General features: G+C 45.8%; 1 protein-coding gene across 3 annotated transcripts in view; it reads left to right on the top strand.

The window, feature by feature from the left end:
• The first annotated feature begins 1,403 nt into the window (after positions 1 to 1,403).
• The window catches only part of TRABD2A (TraB domain containing 2A), a 62,380-nt gene continuing 45,057 nt past the window's right edge, over positions 1,404 to 18,726 (top strand). For all 3 annotated transcript variants that reach the window (XR_002321164.2, XM_020969510.2, XM_020969508.2), the window contains exons 1-2: positions 1,404 to 2,003; positions 6,826 to 7,386. Coding sequence is in view for 2 of the 3 variants with exons in the window: in XM_020969510.2 (XP_020825169.1) it covers positions 1,845 to 2,003; positions 6,826 to 7,386 (720 nt within the window). In the remaining variant the exon portion in view is untranslated. The remainder of the gene's footprint in view (positions 2,004 to 6,825; positions 7,387 to 18,726) is intronic.

Raw genomic sequence — 18,726 nt, 5'->3', positions numbered from 1 at the left:
ACAAAAAGACGGTGTGGGCAGAAGTAAGATCTAGGTAGAATCACAGCATGGAGGATCCAAGCTGGACTTGGAGTAGAGGGAAGGGGGGAAGGGGATGGGTTTGTGATTTCATCCATTTAAAAAACTGCCCTAGAAGAAACTGCCTCCATAAATGTGGGTGGGCATGTTCTCTGTATGGTTAAAGAATTGTTTAGAGCAGTGACTTACATAGGGTCATACAACTAGTGTCAAGCAGGATTTGAAGCGCCATCTTTCATAGTCTACAAGCATTTATTAAGTGTTTACTATATGCCAGGCACCGTGCTAGGGGCTAGGGATACAAAGAATGGCAAAAAGACAGAGTCGGTACTCTACCTCTCAGTCAGGAACACCTGGGTTCAAATGCTCCCTCACTTGCTAGATGTGTGACCCTGGGCAAGTCACTTACCCTCTCATGCCTCAGTTCCCTCATTTGTAAAATCAGGGGTCCAGACTCCATGGTCTCTAAAGGCTCTTCCAGTTCTATAGCTGTTGATCCTGTGAGTTTGAGAGCTGTTAAGTAATGTGTTCTTTGCCCAGCTAGTGTCCCAAGAGAGATTTGAACTCCTGTGCCAGATTCCATGGAGGGTTCTAACTACTACATTCTTCCCTGTCAGTAGATCAACACTGTCCCTTCCAAATTCTAAGTTCTATAACTGTGGTTAAGTGTCCGATTCTTCCTCACCCTATTTGAGGTTTTCTTGGCAAAGATACTGGGGTGGTTTGCCATTGCCTTCTCCAGCTCATTTTACAGATGATGAACTGAGGCAAAGAAGGTTAAGTGACTTGCCCAGGGTCACGCAGCTCGAAGTGTCTGAGGGCAGATTTGAACTCAGAAAGATGAGTTTTCCTGACCCCAGGCCTGGAATTCTATCCTCTGTGTCACCAATTAATAAGCATTTATTTTCTCTTCCTCCCCTGTCCGGTCCCCCACTCCGTCCCCCGCCCTCCTCGCCCCCTCCCCCCGCAATTTCGTTGTGCGCAGCATATATTTAATTACGTAATTCTCCTTTTAAGGAAAAAAGAGACTTTGAAAGGCCAGTTCTTTTTGTCCATTTCCTCTCACCAGAAGGATCACCGCCTTGCACGTGACAAAATCTACGACTTCTGCAGGAGTGTAGCGAGTGAAGGCGGCGAGAGGCAGGCGGGGTTCTGCGCCAGCCCGGCTTGAATTTAGCTCGCAAGTTTTTAAAAGACAGGATGTTGCCAGACCGATCGCTCTTTTTCTTTACGTTCTACTTTAATGGAGTATGATTTGGAGAGAGGTGGCAGGGGACTTTGGGGACTGGGGGTGGGGAAGAGTCGGAAAGAGTGGCTCAGAACAGATGAATGGGGGCCCCCAAACGGTTGGGGCGGACGGGGGAGGGGAGGAAGTTTGGGGGAAAGGGCCTCACGTGGCCAATCGCCGGAGTTTGACTTTGTACCTCCATCCAGAGGCTGCAGTTGGAATTACAAAAAGGAAAAAAAAAAAAAAGAGGAGCGAGTAAGCGAGGGGAGCGAGGAGAACGAGGAGGACCGGCAGGCAGAGAGCGAGGAGGGCTCCTGGAAGTAGCAGCGAGGTGGCGGCCGCCAGCTGCTGCGCCCCGGGCCACTGCGCCCCTCTCCTCTGCGCCATGGCGGGCTGGGCGCCCCTCCACGGCTCCGCCGCCCCAGCTGGAGCAGCCCTGGCCCATGGGGAGGAGGAAGACGGGGACTGACTGCCCTCAGAGCCCAGCGCCCTCTGTAGCCCACCCCACCAGTCCATCTACCTGACCACTTTGGGGACGCGCACGGGGCTCCCGGGAGCCAGTCCTGCGCCCTGCCCTGTCTGCAGCCCCAGAGCCGCTATGGGCGGGATGAGCCCCTGGAACTTGGTCCTCCAGACTTTCTTCCTCCTGCCTGCGGCCGGAGCCCAGAGGAGGGGCCCCTCTCCTGGAGACTACTCCCAGGCGGCCCCAGCTCCGGCTCCAGCGCCGACTGTGGATGCCTGCAAACCCCGGACCCAAGTAAGTGGCCAGTTCTCCACTTCCCTTGAGGGAAAGATGAGGAGGGGGAGGATGGGGAAAGAGAGGGAAAGGAAGGGCAGAGAAAAAGGGGATAGGAGGAAGTGGAAGAAGGAAGAGGGGAAAAGAAGGAGTGCAGAAGAGAAGAGGTAGGAGGAAGTAGAAGAGGAGAAAGGATGAAAGTAGAGAAGGGGGAAGAGGGGAGAAAGAAAAAAGGGAGAGAGAAGAGAAGGGTGAAGAGAAGAAAGGATGAAAGTAGAGGAGAAAAGGAGGAGAGGGGGAAGAAAAAGGGAAGAGGAGGGAGAAGAGGAAGAGGGCGAAGAGAAAGAGGAAGGAAGGAAAAAGAGAAGAGGAGGGTGAAGATGGAGGAGGGTGGAAAGGAAGAAGAAGAGACTGGAAGAGAAGGATGGAAGACAGGCAAGAGAAAGGGAGAAGAAAAATATGAGAGAAGAGGGGAAAAGGGATGAGGAGAACGGAGGGGGGAAGAAAAGGAGGAAGAGAAAGTAAGAGGAGAAGGGGAGCAGAGAAGAGGAGGAGGAGGGTGGAGAGAAGAGTAGTGAGGAGAGGAAAGAAGAGAGGAGGAGGAAGAAGGAATAGAGAAGAGTAAAGAGGAAGGAGAGGGGGGAGGAGGGGAGAAGAAGAAAGAGTGGGGCGAAGAGGAAGAGAAGTAGAGAGGAGGGGAAAGGGGAGCGAGGAGGAAGGAGGAAGCATGCCCAACTTGTGGCGCACGGGGCCCGGCTTTCCCGGGAAGCACTCTGCTGGGGCTTTCTTCCTTCCCCAAGCGCACCGAAGCGAACCGCTTAGTTCTCTGGAAGTGGCCCAAGTCTCGGGGGCGGTCTGGAGCTTCGAGCCGCCGGGCTCGCAGCGATCATTGTTTTGCCAGTTTCAGTTGGTCCTGCGGGCCCTCCTCCTCTGTCCCCGCCTTCGCGTCTTTCCATGCACCTTTCCCCAACTTTCCTCCTGGCCTCAGACCCACCGGTCTCAGTTTCCAGCCTCTCCTGCCCTCCCCCCTCTGCTCTTTTGGGGTTTGGAGCTGACGGCTCCTGCTGGCCCTGGTCTTCCCCGGCTGGGGGCACCTAAGAAGGCTAAGGGGGCTTCTCCGTGGGCTAGGTCCCCGCCTCCCAGGCTTCCCTCCCCTTGCTGGAGGCAGGGAGCCCCCGTCCCCGGGCGGTGCTCTGAGCCGTGACTTCCCCCGTGGTGACGGGCGCCTTTGATCTCGGCTGCCTGCTGAGCCCCCTTCTTTTCAGCCGAGGGGGAAGGGATAGGAGAGCCTGGGGCTCTCTGGAGTGAGCAGGAGAGCAGCAGGAAGGGCTGGGAGGTGATGGGCTTGGGGGGTGGTGGTGGTGGTGGTGTGGTGTGAGTGTGTGTAGAGAGGGCTATGAGGGGCTAGCTTCTGCCTCCCCCCTCTCCTTTCTTTTATACCTCCCGGCTCTTTTCCCTCGGGTTATTCATTTCTAAGACAATTCTCTAGCCAGGGATGGATCTGGTCTCTTAAAATCCGTAAACATCCCAGCCCCAATCGGTGAACTTTTCCGCCTGTTCCCTGTCCTCCGGTGGGAAAAGGGAGCTTAGGAATCCTTGGGTCCAGCCCTCTCTGATTGTGGCCCCGAGAAGCCAGATGAGATAACTCCAAGAGGACCCCATAGGACGTCTGCCAACCTCTTTCTTGTTCCAAGTGATAGAATCTTCAGGGCCCAGAGAGGGGAAGGAAATACTTTGCCGGAGGTTTTCACCGGCAGCTAGTTGGTTGAACCTAGATTCAAACCCAGGGCCTTTGACTCTGGATCTGGCGCTTATCCCTTCTCCTAGAGGTCAGGGCATGGGCACACAGGTGGTGTGTGAGTGGTGGGGGTTTTGAAGGAGCCCACATGTAAGTAGAACGAAGGACATAGCCCTTTGAATCTGAAAACTTCATCATTACTGATGGAACCCATCTAGTCCAATTCTGTCATTTTACAGAGGAAGAAACTGAGTCTCAGGAAGATGAAATTATTTGCTCAAGATCACACAGATAGCAAGTATCACAGGCTGATTTGAACCCAGGTCTCCTGACATTTTCACAGGACCACACTGTCTTTTAAGATGAATCTTCGGACTGAGGAGTGGAGTGCAGCATGGAAAAGACGCCTGGTCCAGAATCAGAGGGGCGGGCTTCAAAGCTCATCCTGCCTAATGACCTTGGGCTTGAGGCATTTAACTACTCTGGGCTTGAGATTTCTCATTCGGCACACTAGATGTTTAGGGCTCTGCCATGATGTATTTAGGCCAGCTAGGCCCATACCAGGATGGAGGCAGAGGGCTTCAGCTCCAAATTTAAACAATGCCCCAGAGGAGCTATTTGAGGTAGGGGCTGGAGGAGGCCTGGGTGGGCAGGGTAATGGTTAGCCTGCCCTCCACGTGACCTTTCTGCCTCTTGCAGCGGCCTATTGGCCGGATCCCAGCTTAGAACCCCCTTTGGTGATGCTTTCCCCTAAGCTGCCTGGCAGGTTTCCACATTCAGGCTCACTCTTAATTTTATTCATCAGTTTTATTAGTAGAATGGAAAACAGAGGGAGGGGATTGGGTTTTTCCTGTACTCCTGGGGACTGGAACACAGGGGCCCAGTGGAAATGTTGATCTACTTTATAGTCAACTGAAATTCTTATCTTTGTTGCCCTGGGAGTTGAGTGGGAGGGAGTGAAGGCGTGTGGCTAGAGAACATGGGGAGAAAGCTGCAACCAAGAAACAAGAAAGGGGGTGTTCTTTTCATCTTCTTCCATGAGGTAGACATGACAGGGAGACACTGAGAATGAAGCCACCCTAGGGATAATTTAAATCATTACGGAACTGGGCTGATTTTTGCCAGAAGGAACCGGGGGGTGGGGGGGGGGGTGGGGGGATGGTGGGGATTGGGGGGGTGGGGAGATGGGCCCTGCCTTATCAATTCCATGCAATGCAGATGAGCAGAAGCAGTAATCCAGGCTTGACTAGAGTAATGGACTTGTCAGGAAGATCAGGGTTTGAATCCTGCCTCCCTACCTAGCCTTGGGAAAGTTACTAACCTCTCAGCCTCCAGTTCCCGGTCTACAAAATGGGAATCATAGCACCTATCTCTGGGGGATATTGTGAGGACCAAAATAAGGTAATGTATGTAAAGTGCTTTGCAATCCTTCAAGTGGTATGGAAATTTGAGCTGCTGTTATGATTAGGATCTGACTCATCTTTTTTGAGGAGGTTCAGATAGAAACAGTCCAAGTATGACCTGCTGTCTTGTAATTTTTTTCATTGAGTGTTTCACAGACATGCATGTGTGGTTAAAATAATTGCTTTTTTGTAGTTGAAGAAAGTGTTAGGATATCAACTTATTCACTGTAAGCTGCTAGAAACCATTCTTGGGATGATAATAAAAACAACCAGAGCCACGATGATAATAATAGCTAGGATTTATATAGCACCAGACATTGTGCTAAATGCTTCACAGACACCTCATTTAATCCTTCCAACAACCCTGGAAGGTAGGTGCTCATATTATGCCCATTTTACAACTGAGGAAACTAAAGCAAACAGGTTGTATGACTTGCCCAAGGTCACACAGCTAGTGTGTGTACGAAGGCAGATTTGAACTCAGGTCTTCCTGACACCAGGCCCAGTGCTTGCTCTATCCACTGGGCCACTTAGCTGTCTAGGTGTCCTAGCTGGACAGATCCAGGAGCAGACAGGACAGTAGCTTAGTATGTCCAAAACTGAACTCATTATCTTTCTCACCAAACCCTCCCCTCTTCTAAGTTGTTGTCCAGTCGTATCTGACTCTTCCTGACCCCATTTGGGGTTTTCTTGGTAGAGATACTAGAACAGTTTGCCATTTCCTTTTCGAACTCATTTGACAGATGAGGAAACTGAAGCAAAGTTAAGTGACCTGCCCAGGGCCACATAGCTGGTAAATGTCTAAGGCCAAATTTGAGCTCAAGTCTTCCTCCTCTTATCCTCCTTATTTTTGATGAGGGCACCACCACCTTTCTGATCAATCAGGCTCCCCATGTAGGGGGTCATCTTTGACTCCTCCTTCTTTCTCATCCTGTCATAGCCAATCTGTTAACAAGTCTTGTCGGTTACACCTTCCCAATATCTCTTGTAAACCTTTACCCCTTCTCTCCTTGGACACTACCACCACACTGGGGCAGGCCGTCATCCCCTCCGGCCTCACCGTTGCAATGGCCTTCTGGTTGACCTCGCTCAATTGTTTCCTCACTCCAGTCCATCCTTTACTCATCTGTCAGCGTCATCTTCCAGAAGCAAAGGTCTGATCATGCCACCTCCTCTTGGATGAATCCCAGTGGATCCCTCTGATTTCCTTGAATTCCTCGCTAAAATCCCACCTTTGCAGTAATCCTTTCTTGGTTCTCATGTTAAGTGCCTTCCCTCTGTTGACCATCTCGGAGTTATCTACATGTAGGTAGCTATGTACAAACAAGATAACTCCGAGATGGTCAACAGAGGGAAGGCACTGACATTAATGAGAACCACGAAAGGATTATTGCAAAGGTGGGATTTTAGCGAGAAATTCAAGGAAATCAGAGGGATCCACCAGGAAGTACTGATAAAGAAGGAATTCCAGGCATGGGGAACGGCCAGTGAAAATTCATAGTGAGAGATGAGATAATGTATGTAGAGCGCTTTGAAAACCTTAAAGCGCTAGATTATGTCAGGTATGATTATCATGTTCATCACATTTGCATCTGCTTCACACGTTGCTTATTTTATGTTTAAATGTACTTTTTTTTAAAGTGTTAACTCTCCCCATCATTGGTACTACATATTGACTTTTCCTGTTTCCCTTGCCTTTTAGCAGAGTGAGTTGAACTCTTTCTTGTGGACTATAAAGAGAGACCCCCCGTCCTACTTTTTTGGCACAATTCATGTGCCATACACACGGGTCTGGGATTTCATTCCTGAAAACTCCAAGGCGGCCTTCCAGCAGAGCAGCATTGTGTACTTTGAGCTGGACCTCACGGACCCTTACACCATCTCTGCCCTCACCAGCTGCCAGATGCTGCCACAGGGTGAGAATCTCCAGGACGTACTTCCCCAGGACATCTACTGTCGGCTCAAACGCCACCTGGACTATGTGAAGCTGATGATGCCCTCATGGATGACTCCTGATCAGCGAGGGAAGGGCCTCTATGCCGATTACCTTTTCAATGCCATCGCGGGGAATTGGGAGAGGAAGAGACCTGTATGGGTGATGCTGATGGTGAATTCTCTGACCGAGGTGGACATTAAGTCCCGAGGGGTGCCGGTGTTAGATCTGTACCTGGCCCAGGAAGCCGAGCGCCTCAGGAAACGGACTGGGGCAGTAGAAAAAGTAGAAGAACAGTGTCATCCTCTGAATGGGCTGAACTTTTCTCAGGTAAGAATTATTTTGGTGTGAAATGATATTTGGCATTGACTCTAGGATTTAATATCGAGTTAAAATACAGCCAGGGCCCAATTAGTGTAAATAATCAATCTCTGAAGTGGTCCCATGTATTTGAATTCTCACTACTTGCAGTCAGAATTATGTAAAATGTGGTAATTGGTTCCAGGCCGACATACAGCGTTGTATAACATATTGGTGGGTATGTGTATATAATGTGTATGGATGTATATATGCACATAGGGACAGGTATGGGACCTTTGCTTTTATTGGTATAGAGTACCTATGGATAAGGAAGCTCTTTCCACCCATGCAAGTTGGTACTTTTTTTGCAACTCACAGTCTTAGAACGTTCTTAGAACACAGGGAAGTTGAACAATTTGTTCAGGGCTATGCAGCTGGGATATATCAGAGGCCATATATGAACTCAGATCTTTCTGTCTTTGAGGCCACCCCTCTATGCCCCATATCACACTATTTCTTGTGTGGTTATGTGTCTGTATGTATATATGTATAGTTTAATGGATCAAAAGCAAATCTAGTCCAAATGCCATCCTTCCTGAATGGTATTGTTCAAACTAAGCTAGTATATCAGGTTTATTTAGAGCTCTCACTAGTGTGGGGTTAATGGGGCTTTGCCCCAGGATATAGACATGGTCAGAGGTGTGCTTCTTCACTATACAGCAGCTACTTGCCTTGTGTTTCCTGGGTGTCTCCATCCCTGGCTACCTACTGCATTGTCGCTTTGCCATGGATCCCCTACTTTGGGCCACCTTCCACTCTAGCCATTGTGGGGAGTGAAGGTTAGAATTCTCTGGGGAAGGGCTGCCCCTTGGCATGACTGTACCCATGGTGGTTACTGGTTTCTGTGCCATCCGGCTCTTCCCTCCCACCTTCTTCTCATCACCACCTTCTCTTCTCCCAGTGGAACCACCTTTTCCACTACGATGGCGTCCCTGCTTCCTTTAACTGAATTTCCCTCAGTTATAGTTGGACTGGTTATAGCTCTGGGTTGATGACACTCTGTCCCCTGAAAGCTGAATGGAAAAACAAAACATGTCTTCTGCAGTATGACAGAATATAGATTTCCTTTTCTTTCTCCTGCGGTGTGATAGAACATAGATTTCCTTTTCTTTCTCCTGCAGTATGATAGAATATAGATTTCCTTTTCTTTCTCCTGCGGTGTGATAGAACATAGATTTCCTTTTCTTTCTCCTGCGGTGTGATAGAACATAGATTTCCTTTTCTTTCTTCCTGCGGTGTGATAGAACATAGATTTCCTTTTCTTTCTTCTGCGGTGTGATAGAACATAGATTTCCTTTTCTTTCTTCTGCAGTATGACAGAATATAGATTTCCTTTTCTTTCTTCTGCGGTGTGATAGAACATAGATTTCCTTTTCTTTCTCCTGAGGTGTGATAGAACATAGATTTCCTTTTCTTGACATACCCAAGGGAGTTTTCAACCAATGGGAATCAGATCCTGTGATTTCATTGATATAAAGAATTCCCAGGTGAGGAAACTCCCTCCACTATTGCAGGCTGGTACTTTCTCTGCAGTGTGTAGCTTAGGGAGCTGCCGACAATGCTGAGAGATTGTGACTTTCCTAGTGGGTGTCACTGGCAGTGCTTGAACCCAGGTCTTCCTGACTTCAGGGCTTGCTCTTTATCCACTGTGCCTCTTTTCTCCCGAGTCAGTCAGGTTTAAGTGACTTGCCTAGGGTCACATGGCTAGTAAATATCTGAGGCATGATTTGAATTCAGGTCTTTCTGACTCCAAGTCCAGCGTTCTTAGTCACTGTACCACTTAGCTACCTCTTTTGGGATATCCTCTAGGCGTCTCGAACCTCAACCTGTCCAAAATAGAACTCATTTTGTTTTCCTCCTGAACCCTCTGCTCCTCCCAACTTTCATGTTATTATTGATGGAACGACTCTCCCCTGGGTACTCAGGCTCCCAAGCTGGGTGGCATCCTCAACTCAGCCACCCCACATATCCCATCCATTTCCGAATCTTGTCTTCCAAGATCTCTCTGCTAGGGGCACTTCTCTCCACTTGCTGTAGCAAGGCCCTCACCATCTGTTGTTTGGTGATGCAGTAGCCTGCTACGTGCTCTCCCTGCCTCTCTGTTCCTCACTCAGATCCATCCTTAGATTCAAGACTTTTGCAACCTGGCTGTTTCCTGTCTTTCTGCTCTGCTTAATGTCTTACTCCCATATACTCTCATTCAGTGACACTGAGCTGCTTCTCGTCCCTTGTACTTGACCGTCCATCTCCCACCTTTGTGCCCTGGCAGTCCTCCACGCTTACAAAGCATTTCTTTCTCATCTGTGTTTCTCAGTTTTCCCGTCTTCTTTCAAGACTCAGCTCAACACTGCTCAGCGTACACCCCAAGGAAGTTACTGATCAAAAGATAAACCCCCTATAAGTGAAAATATTTATTGCAGCCCTATTTGTTGTAGCAAACAGCTCGATGCCTGTTAACTGGGGAATGGCTAAACACGGAGTGGTTCATGCATGTAATGGAATATCACAGTGCTGGAAGAAATGGTGGCCGTGATGGAAGTGAAGTGAGCAAAGCCAGGAAAACGACGTATATGACCCCAGCAATGTGAATACAAAGAACCGCCACCATGAAACAATAAAAAACAGAGGTTGTGAATTATAAAAAACGAAGGGTAGGCCCTAAAGAAGACATGGGAGAAGGTACTTTCTCATTACTCCTTTGTAGTTGGGGGCTCATGGGTGTGGAGCATTGCATATAGTGTCAGGGTTTTTTTGGGGTGTATTTATAGTTTGTCTACATTTTTAAAATGTCTTCCTTATTTGCATTAAAAAATAAATTCTCTGTTATAAGCGATGGCTCTCTGTGAGAGGGAGGCAGGGGGAATAAAGGGGAAATCTAGATTATGTTAAAACAAAGATGCCAGTAAATGTCTATGGAAAAGACAAGTCAAATCCCACCCAGCCTAGCAGAGGCCCGTCTCCGGTTCTTTCTCACATTCTGCGGCTATCAGAGAAGCACTAATGCTTCACATGTGGGCTCCCTCGCTATCACCACATGACAGGCACGCCTCTTTCTCTGGTTCCAACTGTTCTTGAGGATGGCTTTTATCCTCCCTCTTTTGGGTGGGTCGTCACTAATGTGCTGCTTGTGCCCACCTCCTGGACTCACTCAGAGGAATGGCCTGATTTGCAGCACAGGAGAGTAGCTCTGCCTCTCCATAGCCAACTGACCGGGAACTGCAGATCCTCCACTTCTTCCTTGTGGCAAAGCAGGCTTCACCTTGGTGGCCTTTTCTCAGCATCTGGAGTTCTTGTATGGATAGAAAACAATGCAACAGTGTGCCTTTGCCCTAACTCAGAATTTCTACCGCCTTGTCTCAATTAGTGTGCAAGGTTTCTCTGTGGTTTAGAGAGAGGAAACATTTTTTGCTAGTAAAGGGAGATTTTTTTTTTTACTTTAATGTGAAACAAACTTCATTATTTTTCCTTCCCTGAGAAGGATTTGGATATCTCTCTGTCCCTGTCTCTGTCTGTCTTTGTTTTTCTTTCTCTCTCTCTTTCTCTCCTCTTTGTATGTCTTTCTTCTCTCTGTCTCTCTCTCTTTTCATTTCTTTTCCTTTAATGTGTGTTTGATGGGCTTTGTTTTTATATCAGTTCTACTTCCTGAGGAGGCCTATAATAAAGAAAAGTAGTTAATTAATTAAAACAGTGGGTTTGACTGACAGTATATGCAACATTCCATACCTGTAGTCTACCACCTTGCTGCCAAAAGGAGGGAATTGTGTTTCATTGTAAGTCACCTGAAACAGAAGTTAGATATAAGATAATGAGATGAATCCTGGTGTCTTTTTATGTTGTTTTCACACATTGTGGTTATTTTGCGTATTGTTCTTGGGTTCTTCCTTCTTCCTTCTGAATCTGTTTATAGGAGAGGCAGAATAGTATAGTAGGGAGCATGCTGGCTGTGTAGTCAACAGGTCCTGGGTTGGCCACTTACCATTTGTGTGCCTGTGCAGCTAGGTGGCAAAGTGGATAGAGTGCCAGACCTGGAGTCAGGAAGACTTATCTTCCTGAGTTCAGATCCCACCTCAGACACTGCCTAGCTGTGTGACCCTGGGCAAATCACTTAATCCTATTTGTCTCAGTTTCCTCATCTGTAAAATGAGCTGGAGAAGGAAATAGCAAACCATTCCAGTATCTTTGCCAAGAAAACCCCCAAATGGGATCACGAGGAATCAGACGTGACTGAACAATGACGATTTCTGTGACCTGGAGCACGCTTGTCCACTTTGAGCCTCTCAGTTTGTAAATCTATAAAACGCAGGGGTAGGACAAGATGATGTCTAAGACCTCTTCTGTCTCTAACGCTGTGATCCTAAGGCTCTGTCTGTTTCTCTGAATTCCTCCTATTTGTTGCTTCTTATGGCATGATTTAGTTCCCTTAGGGTCCCAGCCTCAGGGTCTCTTTCTAACCATCTTCTTGCAGCCACAGGAGTACCTGCATTTCTTACTCCCGCTTCCCCTTCTAACTCCAATAATGGAAATTAAATCAATGCTAATGTTTGCCCTGTGACTTGTATCATATTCTTTCTAACTTTCTCCTCTAAAGTATTCCCCCCTGGCCACCACTTTCTTGTATGTCTTGTCTTCCCTTTTTAGAATGAAAGCCCCTTGTGGGCAGGGGCTATCTTGCTTGCTTATATTTGTATCCACAGAACTCATCACAGTGCCCAGCTAAGTGCTTAATAAATGTGCATTCATTTAGGTAACACCAGTTTATTCAATCAATGGACCCCGATTTGTCGGTGTGCAAATCCCAGTATACAAAGTGCTGCTGTGAACATTTTGGTATATCTGAGACCTTTCTTTCTGTTATTTACCTCCTTGGGATGTATACATGCCCAGGAGGGAGCTGACTGGGTCAAAAGTTGCCTCCTTCCCTTTCTTCTGTATCTTGAAGGAAAAGATGTCTGTGTTTCAGCATTGGGTGGGTGTGTGGGAGTGGGTGAGAAGGAACAAGGCTCTTTATTCCAGGGACACATGGGGTCCCAGGTAACTGCTGGGTGAGTTCTGAGCTGGGCAGTGGACTCACTGCTTTATCTGATATACACCCCTCTACTGACCTCTTCACCCAATCCCAGGGTTTACTCCTGGCCTCCTGAATAAAAAAATGATAATAATAACAATAATTATAGCTAGCATATATAGGACTTTGGTGTTTGCAAAGAACTTTGTAAATATGATTGGAATAATAATAATATGTATTACTCAATAATAAATGGAACAAGCATCTTACTGGGGTGGGTCTGGGAAGGAAATGTTAGGGCCCCATCATGCTTCTCATTGAAGGGGCCCTGACCATGACCTTGGGGGATGGATTGGAGTCCCAGGGGTGGGAAACCTGCGACTTTGAGGCCAAATTTTACAGAACAAGTCCCCTTAATAAAAGGATGTGTTTTGTGAAGTTTGTGTTCAGTCAAAGGGCCTCATTTGAGGACCTAGAGGGCCACATGTGGCCTGGAGGCACCTCTGGGTTGGACAGTAGTTAACCTGAGGTTTTTATCTACAAAGAAATAGAAGGTAATTTCCTGAGGGAGAGGGTGCTGATAATTCCAAGCTTGAGGACAAGGACAGTTTCATTTTGGCTTGGCACCCTGGGGCCTCGCCCTGTGCCTGGCACTTAGGGGTTGATTATAGGGAACCACAAAGGACTAGTGTTGGAGGTGGCACCTGGACTGTGCCTGGGGGGCAGCCAGGGATTCAAGGTGGCAGAGGTGAGGAGGGAGAGCCCTCCAGGCACAAGGGGACAGCCTGAATAAAGCACAAGAGGCAGAAAATGAAATCCCTAAATGGCCATTGAAATGTCAGACTGCAGACTCTCTTCCATCTATCTGCTGCAAGGCCTGAACTGGAGTGGCTTGGGAACTCCTGGACAGGGCCGAGGTCCCAACTCCTAGCTCCCCAGGAGCTGGAGATAGCCTTAGGTCCACTGGCTTAGGAGAGCTCTGTAACCATAGGGACTTCAATGGTTGTGGACCATTCTGGGAGGGATGCTCTTGGCTTTTTGGAGGTGGTCTTCTCATCTGGAACCCATTGCTCTCTAGGTTGGAGTCCTAGAACCCAAGGTTCTTACTGCTAGATGTTGTCCTCAACAGAGCAGACCTAGCCCAGGGATTGCCTCAAGGCTGAGAGAAACCTTCCTGTCCCGATGGATTTACAAAGTTGGCTGTGTAGCAAGGTTTCATTTGTTATGGATTATTTCTGCCAATAGATGGCACTAACATTTTAGAGCTTCCTCCCAGGTAGCTTGTGCTCTCTAGAGTAGGGGCTTCTAATCTTTTGTGGGTCATGGAGAACCTCTGGCAGCCTGCTGAAGTCAGTGGACCCCTTCTTAGAACAATGTCTTCTCAGTGTACAAGATTAAATACAGAGGATTACAAGGGAAACCAATTCTACTGAAATGCATTTATCAAACTATTTACTTTTTTAAAGTTCATGGGCCCCAAGCCAAAGACCCAAGTTCTCAAGACATAGAGTATTGAGACAGCAGAAGGTGTCACATTCGGTGTCCCCTGTCCACACTCTGTCGCCCCTTTTCTGGCTTACACATCCAGAGCTTTAAAAAAATACCTCCTTCCCAGACCTACTCCCGTAAGATGCTTGTTCCATTTATGACTAATACATATTATTATTCAGATCATATTTACAAAATTCTTCGCAAACACCAAAGTACTATATATACGCTAGCTATAATTATTATTATTATTTTTATTCAGGAGTCCAGGAGTAAACCCTGGGAGCGGGTGAAGAGGTCAATAGAGGTGTGTATATGACATAAAGCAATGAGTCCACTGCCCATTTTTTAAAAAAACCCAAACAGTCTTATTCTCCAGCATAGTCCTTGGCATTAGGAAAGTGGAAAGGTATGATTTGAAAAGATGGAGCCTCATGACTTCATTGAAATGTTTAATAAAAAGTATCAAATGGAAAGGTGCCAAGGTGGGATTTGGGCCATGGTACACTAGAGAGAAGAGGGCATTTCTTGAGCCCCTGTCTTGTTAGGGGGTGGAGAAGATTTTTTTGTATTGCTTTGGGGCAGCTTGGGATCATAGATTGAGAGTGGGAAGGGACATCTATCCCAGCCTTGCCCTCCTACTCACTTTAGAGATGAGGAAACAGAGACTCACAGGGGCACTTACTTTGCCTAAGTTCACTTAGATACTAAGTGGCAAAGCCTAGATTTGAACTCAGGTCCTCTGATTCCAAAAAGGGTAGTTGGATTTCCTCCCTGATTAAAGACTGGGCAGAATTTATGAGACCAATTTTGCTTTTTGCCTTGTGGGATCCTCATCAGCTTAGCCTTTGTGTGGAGCTTTAAAGTCTGCAAGAGAAAGGCAGCATGACCTAGTGGGTAGAGCTAGCTTGGGATCAGTCCCACTTCTCTCTGGTAGTTGTTTTGTGACCCTGGGAAATTCACTTGATTCTCCAGTGCTTCAGGCAACTTAGAGTATTGAGACGTAGAGCAAGTGCCAGGAGGTAGAGGGATTTCTTCCACCTGGAGTTTTCTATGTCAGTGAAATCATAGATCCCATTAAAAATGGTTTGCAAAAAATGCTTTACATGCATTATGTAATTTGAGCCTCACAGTAACCTTGTACTAGGTAGGTATTACACTCAGGTATGCAGAGAGTGTGGGCCAGGTATAGAAGGGGAGTGTTTCCTTTGGACCTTTTCCTCTATCTCTCCCTCCATCCCAAAATGTTTCCCCCAGGGGTGTGTTTGTTTTTTTGGTTTTTTGTTTGTTAAATTAATTTATTTTGAATTATCAACAGTCACTTCCATATGCTTTTGAGTTTAAAATTTTTCTCCCCCTTCCTCCCCACCACCCTCCCTAAGATGGCACACAATCTGATATAGGCTATAAATATATATTCCTATTAAACATATTTTCACATTAGTGATGTTGTAAGTCAAAATTAGAACCAATAGGAGGAACCATCAGAAAGAGGAAACAAATCACAACAGAAGAGAAAAAAAACAGCAAATAGTATGCTTCGATTTGCATTCAAACTCCATAGTTCTTTCTTTAGATGAGGATAGCATTTTTCATCAGGAGGCCTTTGGAGATGTCTTAGATCCTTGCATTACTGGAAGGGTTGGTCTGTCAATATTAATCATCACACAATGTGGCTGCCATTTGTGTGCATTGTTCTCCTGGTTCTGCTCATTTCGCTCAGCATCAGACCATACAAGTCTTTCCAGGTTTTTCTGAAGTCAGCCTGTTCATCATTTCTTATAGCACGATAGTATTCCCTTACATTCATATACCACAACTTGTTCAGCCATTCCCCAGTGGATGGACATCCTCTCAATTTCCAATTCTTTGCCACCACACAAAGAGCTGCTAAGAATATTTTTGTACATGACGGTCCTTTTCCTATTTGTTTGATCTCTTTGGGATACAGCCCTAGAAGTGCTATTGCTGGATCAAAGGGTATGCACATTTTGATAGCCCTTTGGGCATAGTTCCAAATTGCTCTCCAGAGTGGTTGGATCATTTCACAAGTCCACCAACAATGCATTAGTGTTCTTATTTTCCCACATCTTCTCCAACATTTATCATTTTCTTGTTTTGTCATGTTGGCCAATCTGATAGGTGTGATATAGTACCTCACAGTTGTTTTGATTTGCATTTCTCTAATCAATAGTGATTTAGAGTATTTTTTCAAATGACTATAGATGGCTTTAATTTCTTCATCTGAGAACTGCCTGTTCATACGCTTTCACCATTTATCCATTGGGAATGACTTGTATTATTATAAATTTGACTTAATTCCCTATATATTTTAGAAATGAGGCCCTTATCAAAGAGACTGGTTGTAAAAATTCTTTCCCAATTTTCTACTTTCCTTCTAATCTTGGTTGCATTGGCTTTGTTTGTGCAAAAACTTTTCAATTTAATGTAATCATAGTTATCCATTTTGATTTTTGTAATGTTCTCTGTCTCCTATCATGAATTCTTCTGTTCTCCATAAATCTGATAAGTAAACTATTCCTTGCTCTCCCAGTCTGCTTACAGTATCAGCCTTTATATCTAAATCATGAACCCATTTTGACTTTATTTTGGTGGTGTGAGATTTAGGTCTGTGCCTCACTTTATCTGGGCATGGTACAGTGAATGGGTGCATGGTCAGAGTATTTCCAAGTCTTCCCCTCTTCCTAGCCTCATCGCCCCACAGAAGGCCGTTCATCATTTCTGCCCTCAGTAGGCACTTAAATGCTTATTGGCCGACCAACAATCAAAGCACTTATGTTGTTTAATGCTGTTGAATCGTTGACTTGTTTTAAGGTGGGGTCTTAGGATTTATATCCAATCAAAGATTGGGCTGTTACTGAATGTTTGGCTCTGACTACAAGAAACAACCTGGGAAGGGTGAGAGGATGGCCAAAGGAAACAGACGTGATTGACACTGGTTTATCACGGGGTTCGTGACAGCTGCCCCACCTCCCAGCCAAGATTTCCTAACCTCCTCAAGGTCATTTTAGGTGCCATAGAATGGATGCCAGCAAGCTCTATTTTTATAGCACTTCTTGCCCCTCTGTATACTTCCCTAGCCTAATAGTTGTGCCATGCCTTGGTACTCCAGCATAAATGGGCTGAAACACTTGTTTTTTGAGAATCCTCCTGGAGTTGGTAGCATTGGTGTTTTCAAAACAGGGGAAAAGAAAACTGCTCCTTGGGGACACCAGGTGGCATGTTTGATTTTTGGCTGGGACTTCTGGTCATCTGTGTTAGCTTCAGCAAATCCATGCACTGACTTGAGCATCCTGTAGTGGAAAGGATGCTGGACCAGCTCTGCTTCTTCCACTGAGTTATCATGTGACACCCGGGAAATTCTCTGAGCTTTGTTTTCTGTCATGACATAGAGCAGGAGTTAACATATTTTTTTTTGGTGTGTTCTGGACCCTTTTGGCTGTTTGGGGAAGCCTGTGGACCCTGTCTTATTAAACATGCTTATGAGACTTTTATTCCGTTTATAACAACTCGTCTCTGTGAATGACACTTCTCCTTAATCAAATCTAAAGCAAGAAACAAACTTGAGGTTGAGAATGATACTTGGTTATCCTTCAAAAACTATTCTGAGAATAAGATTATTGGCTACATAAAACTGCATCCAAGTTCAAAGAGTTTATTTTCTATTTCTTATTTTTTCAATTAAAATTTTCCCCATTGGGGGGGAAAGAGAAAATCAAAACCCTTGTAATACATATGTATAGTCAAGCAAAATGAATTTCCCCATTCGCCAAGTCCAAAAGAAGTATGTCTTGTTTTTCACTCTGAATCCATTGCCTGTCAGGAGATGGGAGTTGTGATTGGCCAGAATTCTTAACTCTTTCAAAGTCATTTGTGTTTACAGTGTTGTTGTTCTCAATTATTTTTATCTCCTGGTTCTGCTCATTTATTCATCATCAGCTCATACAGCTCTTCTCAGGTTTCTCTGAAACTGGCCCCTTCATCATTTCTTATAGCACAATGGTATTCCATTATATTCATGTACCATAATTGTTTGACCATTAATGGGATTGGGCCCATGAGCACAGGGTAATGAGAAGCTGGAGTGTGTTCAGAGGAAGGCAGCCATGATAACAATCCGTGTCATATGGGGATTGACTGAAGGACTAGATATGTCTCTAACGAAGAAGAGAAGACAGAAGGAATGACATGAAAGTTGTCTTCAAGTATTCGAAGGGCTGTCATGTTGTGGAGGGGTTTCATTTGAGCTGTTTTGTCCTGAGGACAGAACCTGGAGCAGTGGGCAATTGTTGTAAACAGACCAATTTGAGCTTAATGTCAGAAAAAAAAAATCAAACTCCCTAATAATGTGAGCTGTGTAAAAGTGGAATGCACTTGTGGTATTAAAAAGGTTTGAGAGACATAATTTCTAAGAAATTCAATCATTTTATTAATAATGTCAACATTTTAATAAAAGGATGGTCATTTGGCTTTCTTTCTTGGACCAAAGACAATCATGGTGTCAGCTCATGGCTTATATGTCCTTTCAGAAGAGGAGTGTTCAAAAGATTGACAGTCAACTCTGATTGGCTAACAATTAATGAGAAAATGAATATTATAGTGAGGGGCTGGACCTGAACTTTGATTTATGTCATCCACATAAGTTTTTGTCAGCCGTGGGCAGTCTGTTCTAAGAATTTATGCCCCACAAAAGGCTGAGCAGAATACGATGGCTGCCCCACTTGGGTGGGATCTGAACAAGAAAGTTAGTCCAGACTCATTATCAGCAAAGTCCTGAACTTTTAAAATCAGGACTT

The sequence above is a fragment of the Phascolarctos cinereus genome, unplaced genomic scaffold (assembly GCF_003287225.1).
Source record: "Phascolarctos cinereus isolate Bilbo 61053 unplaced genomic scaffold, phaCin_HiC Scaffold_2;HRSCAF=192, whole genome shotgun sequence".
Classification (NCBI taxonomy): Eukaryota; Metazoa; Chordata; class Mammalia; order Diprotodontia; family Phascolarctidae; genus Phascolarctos; species Phascolarctos cinereus.
Note: the sequence above shows the minus strand (reverse complement) of the source record. Positions and strands in the feature narration are given on the sequence as shown.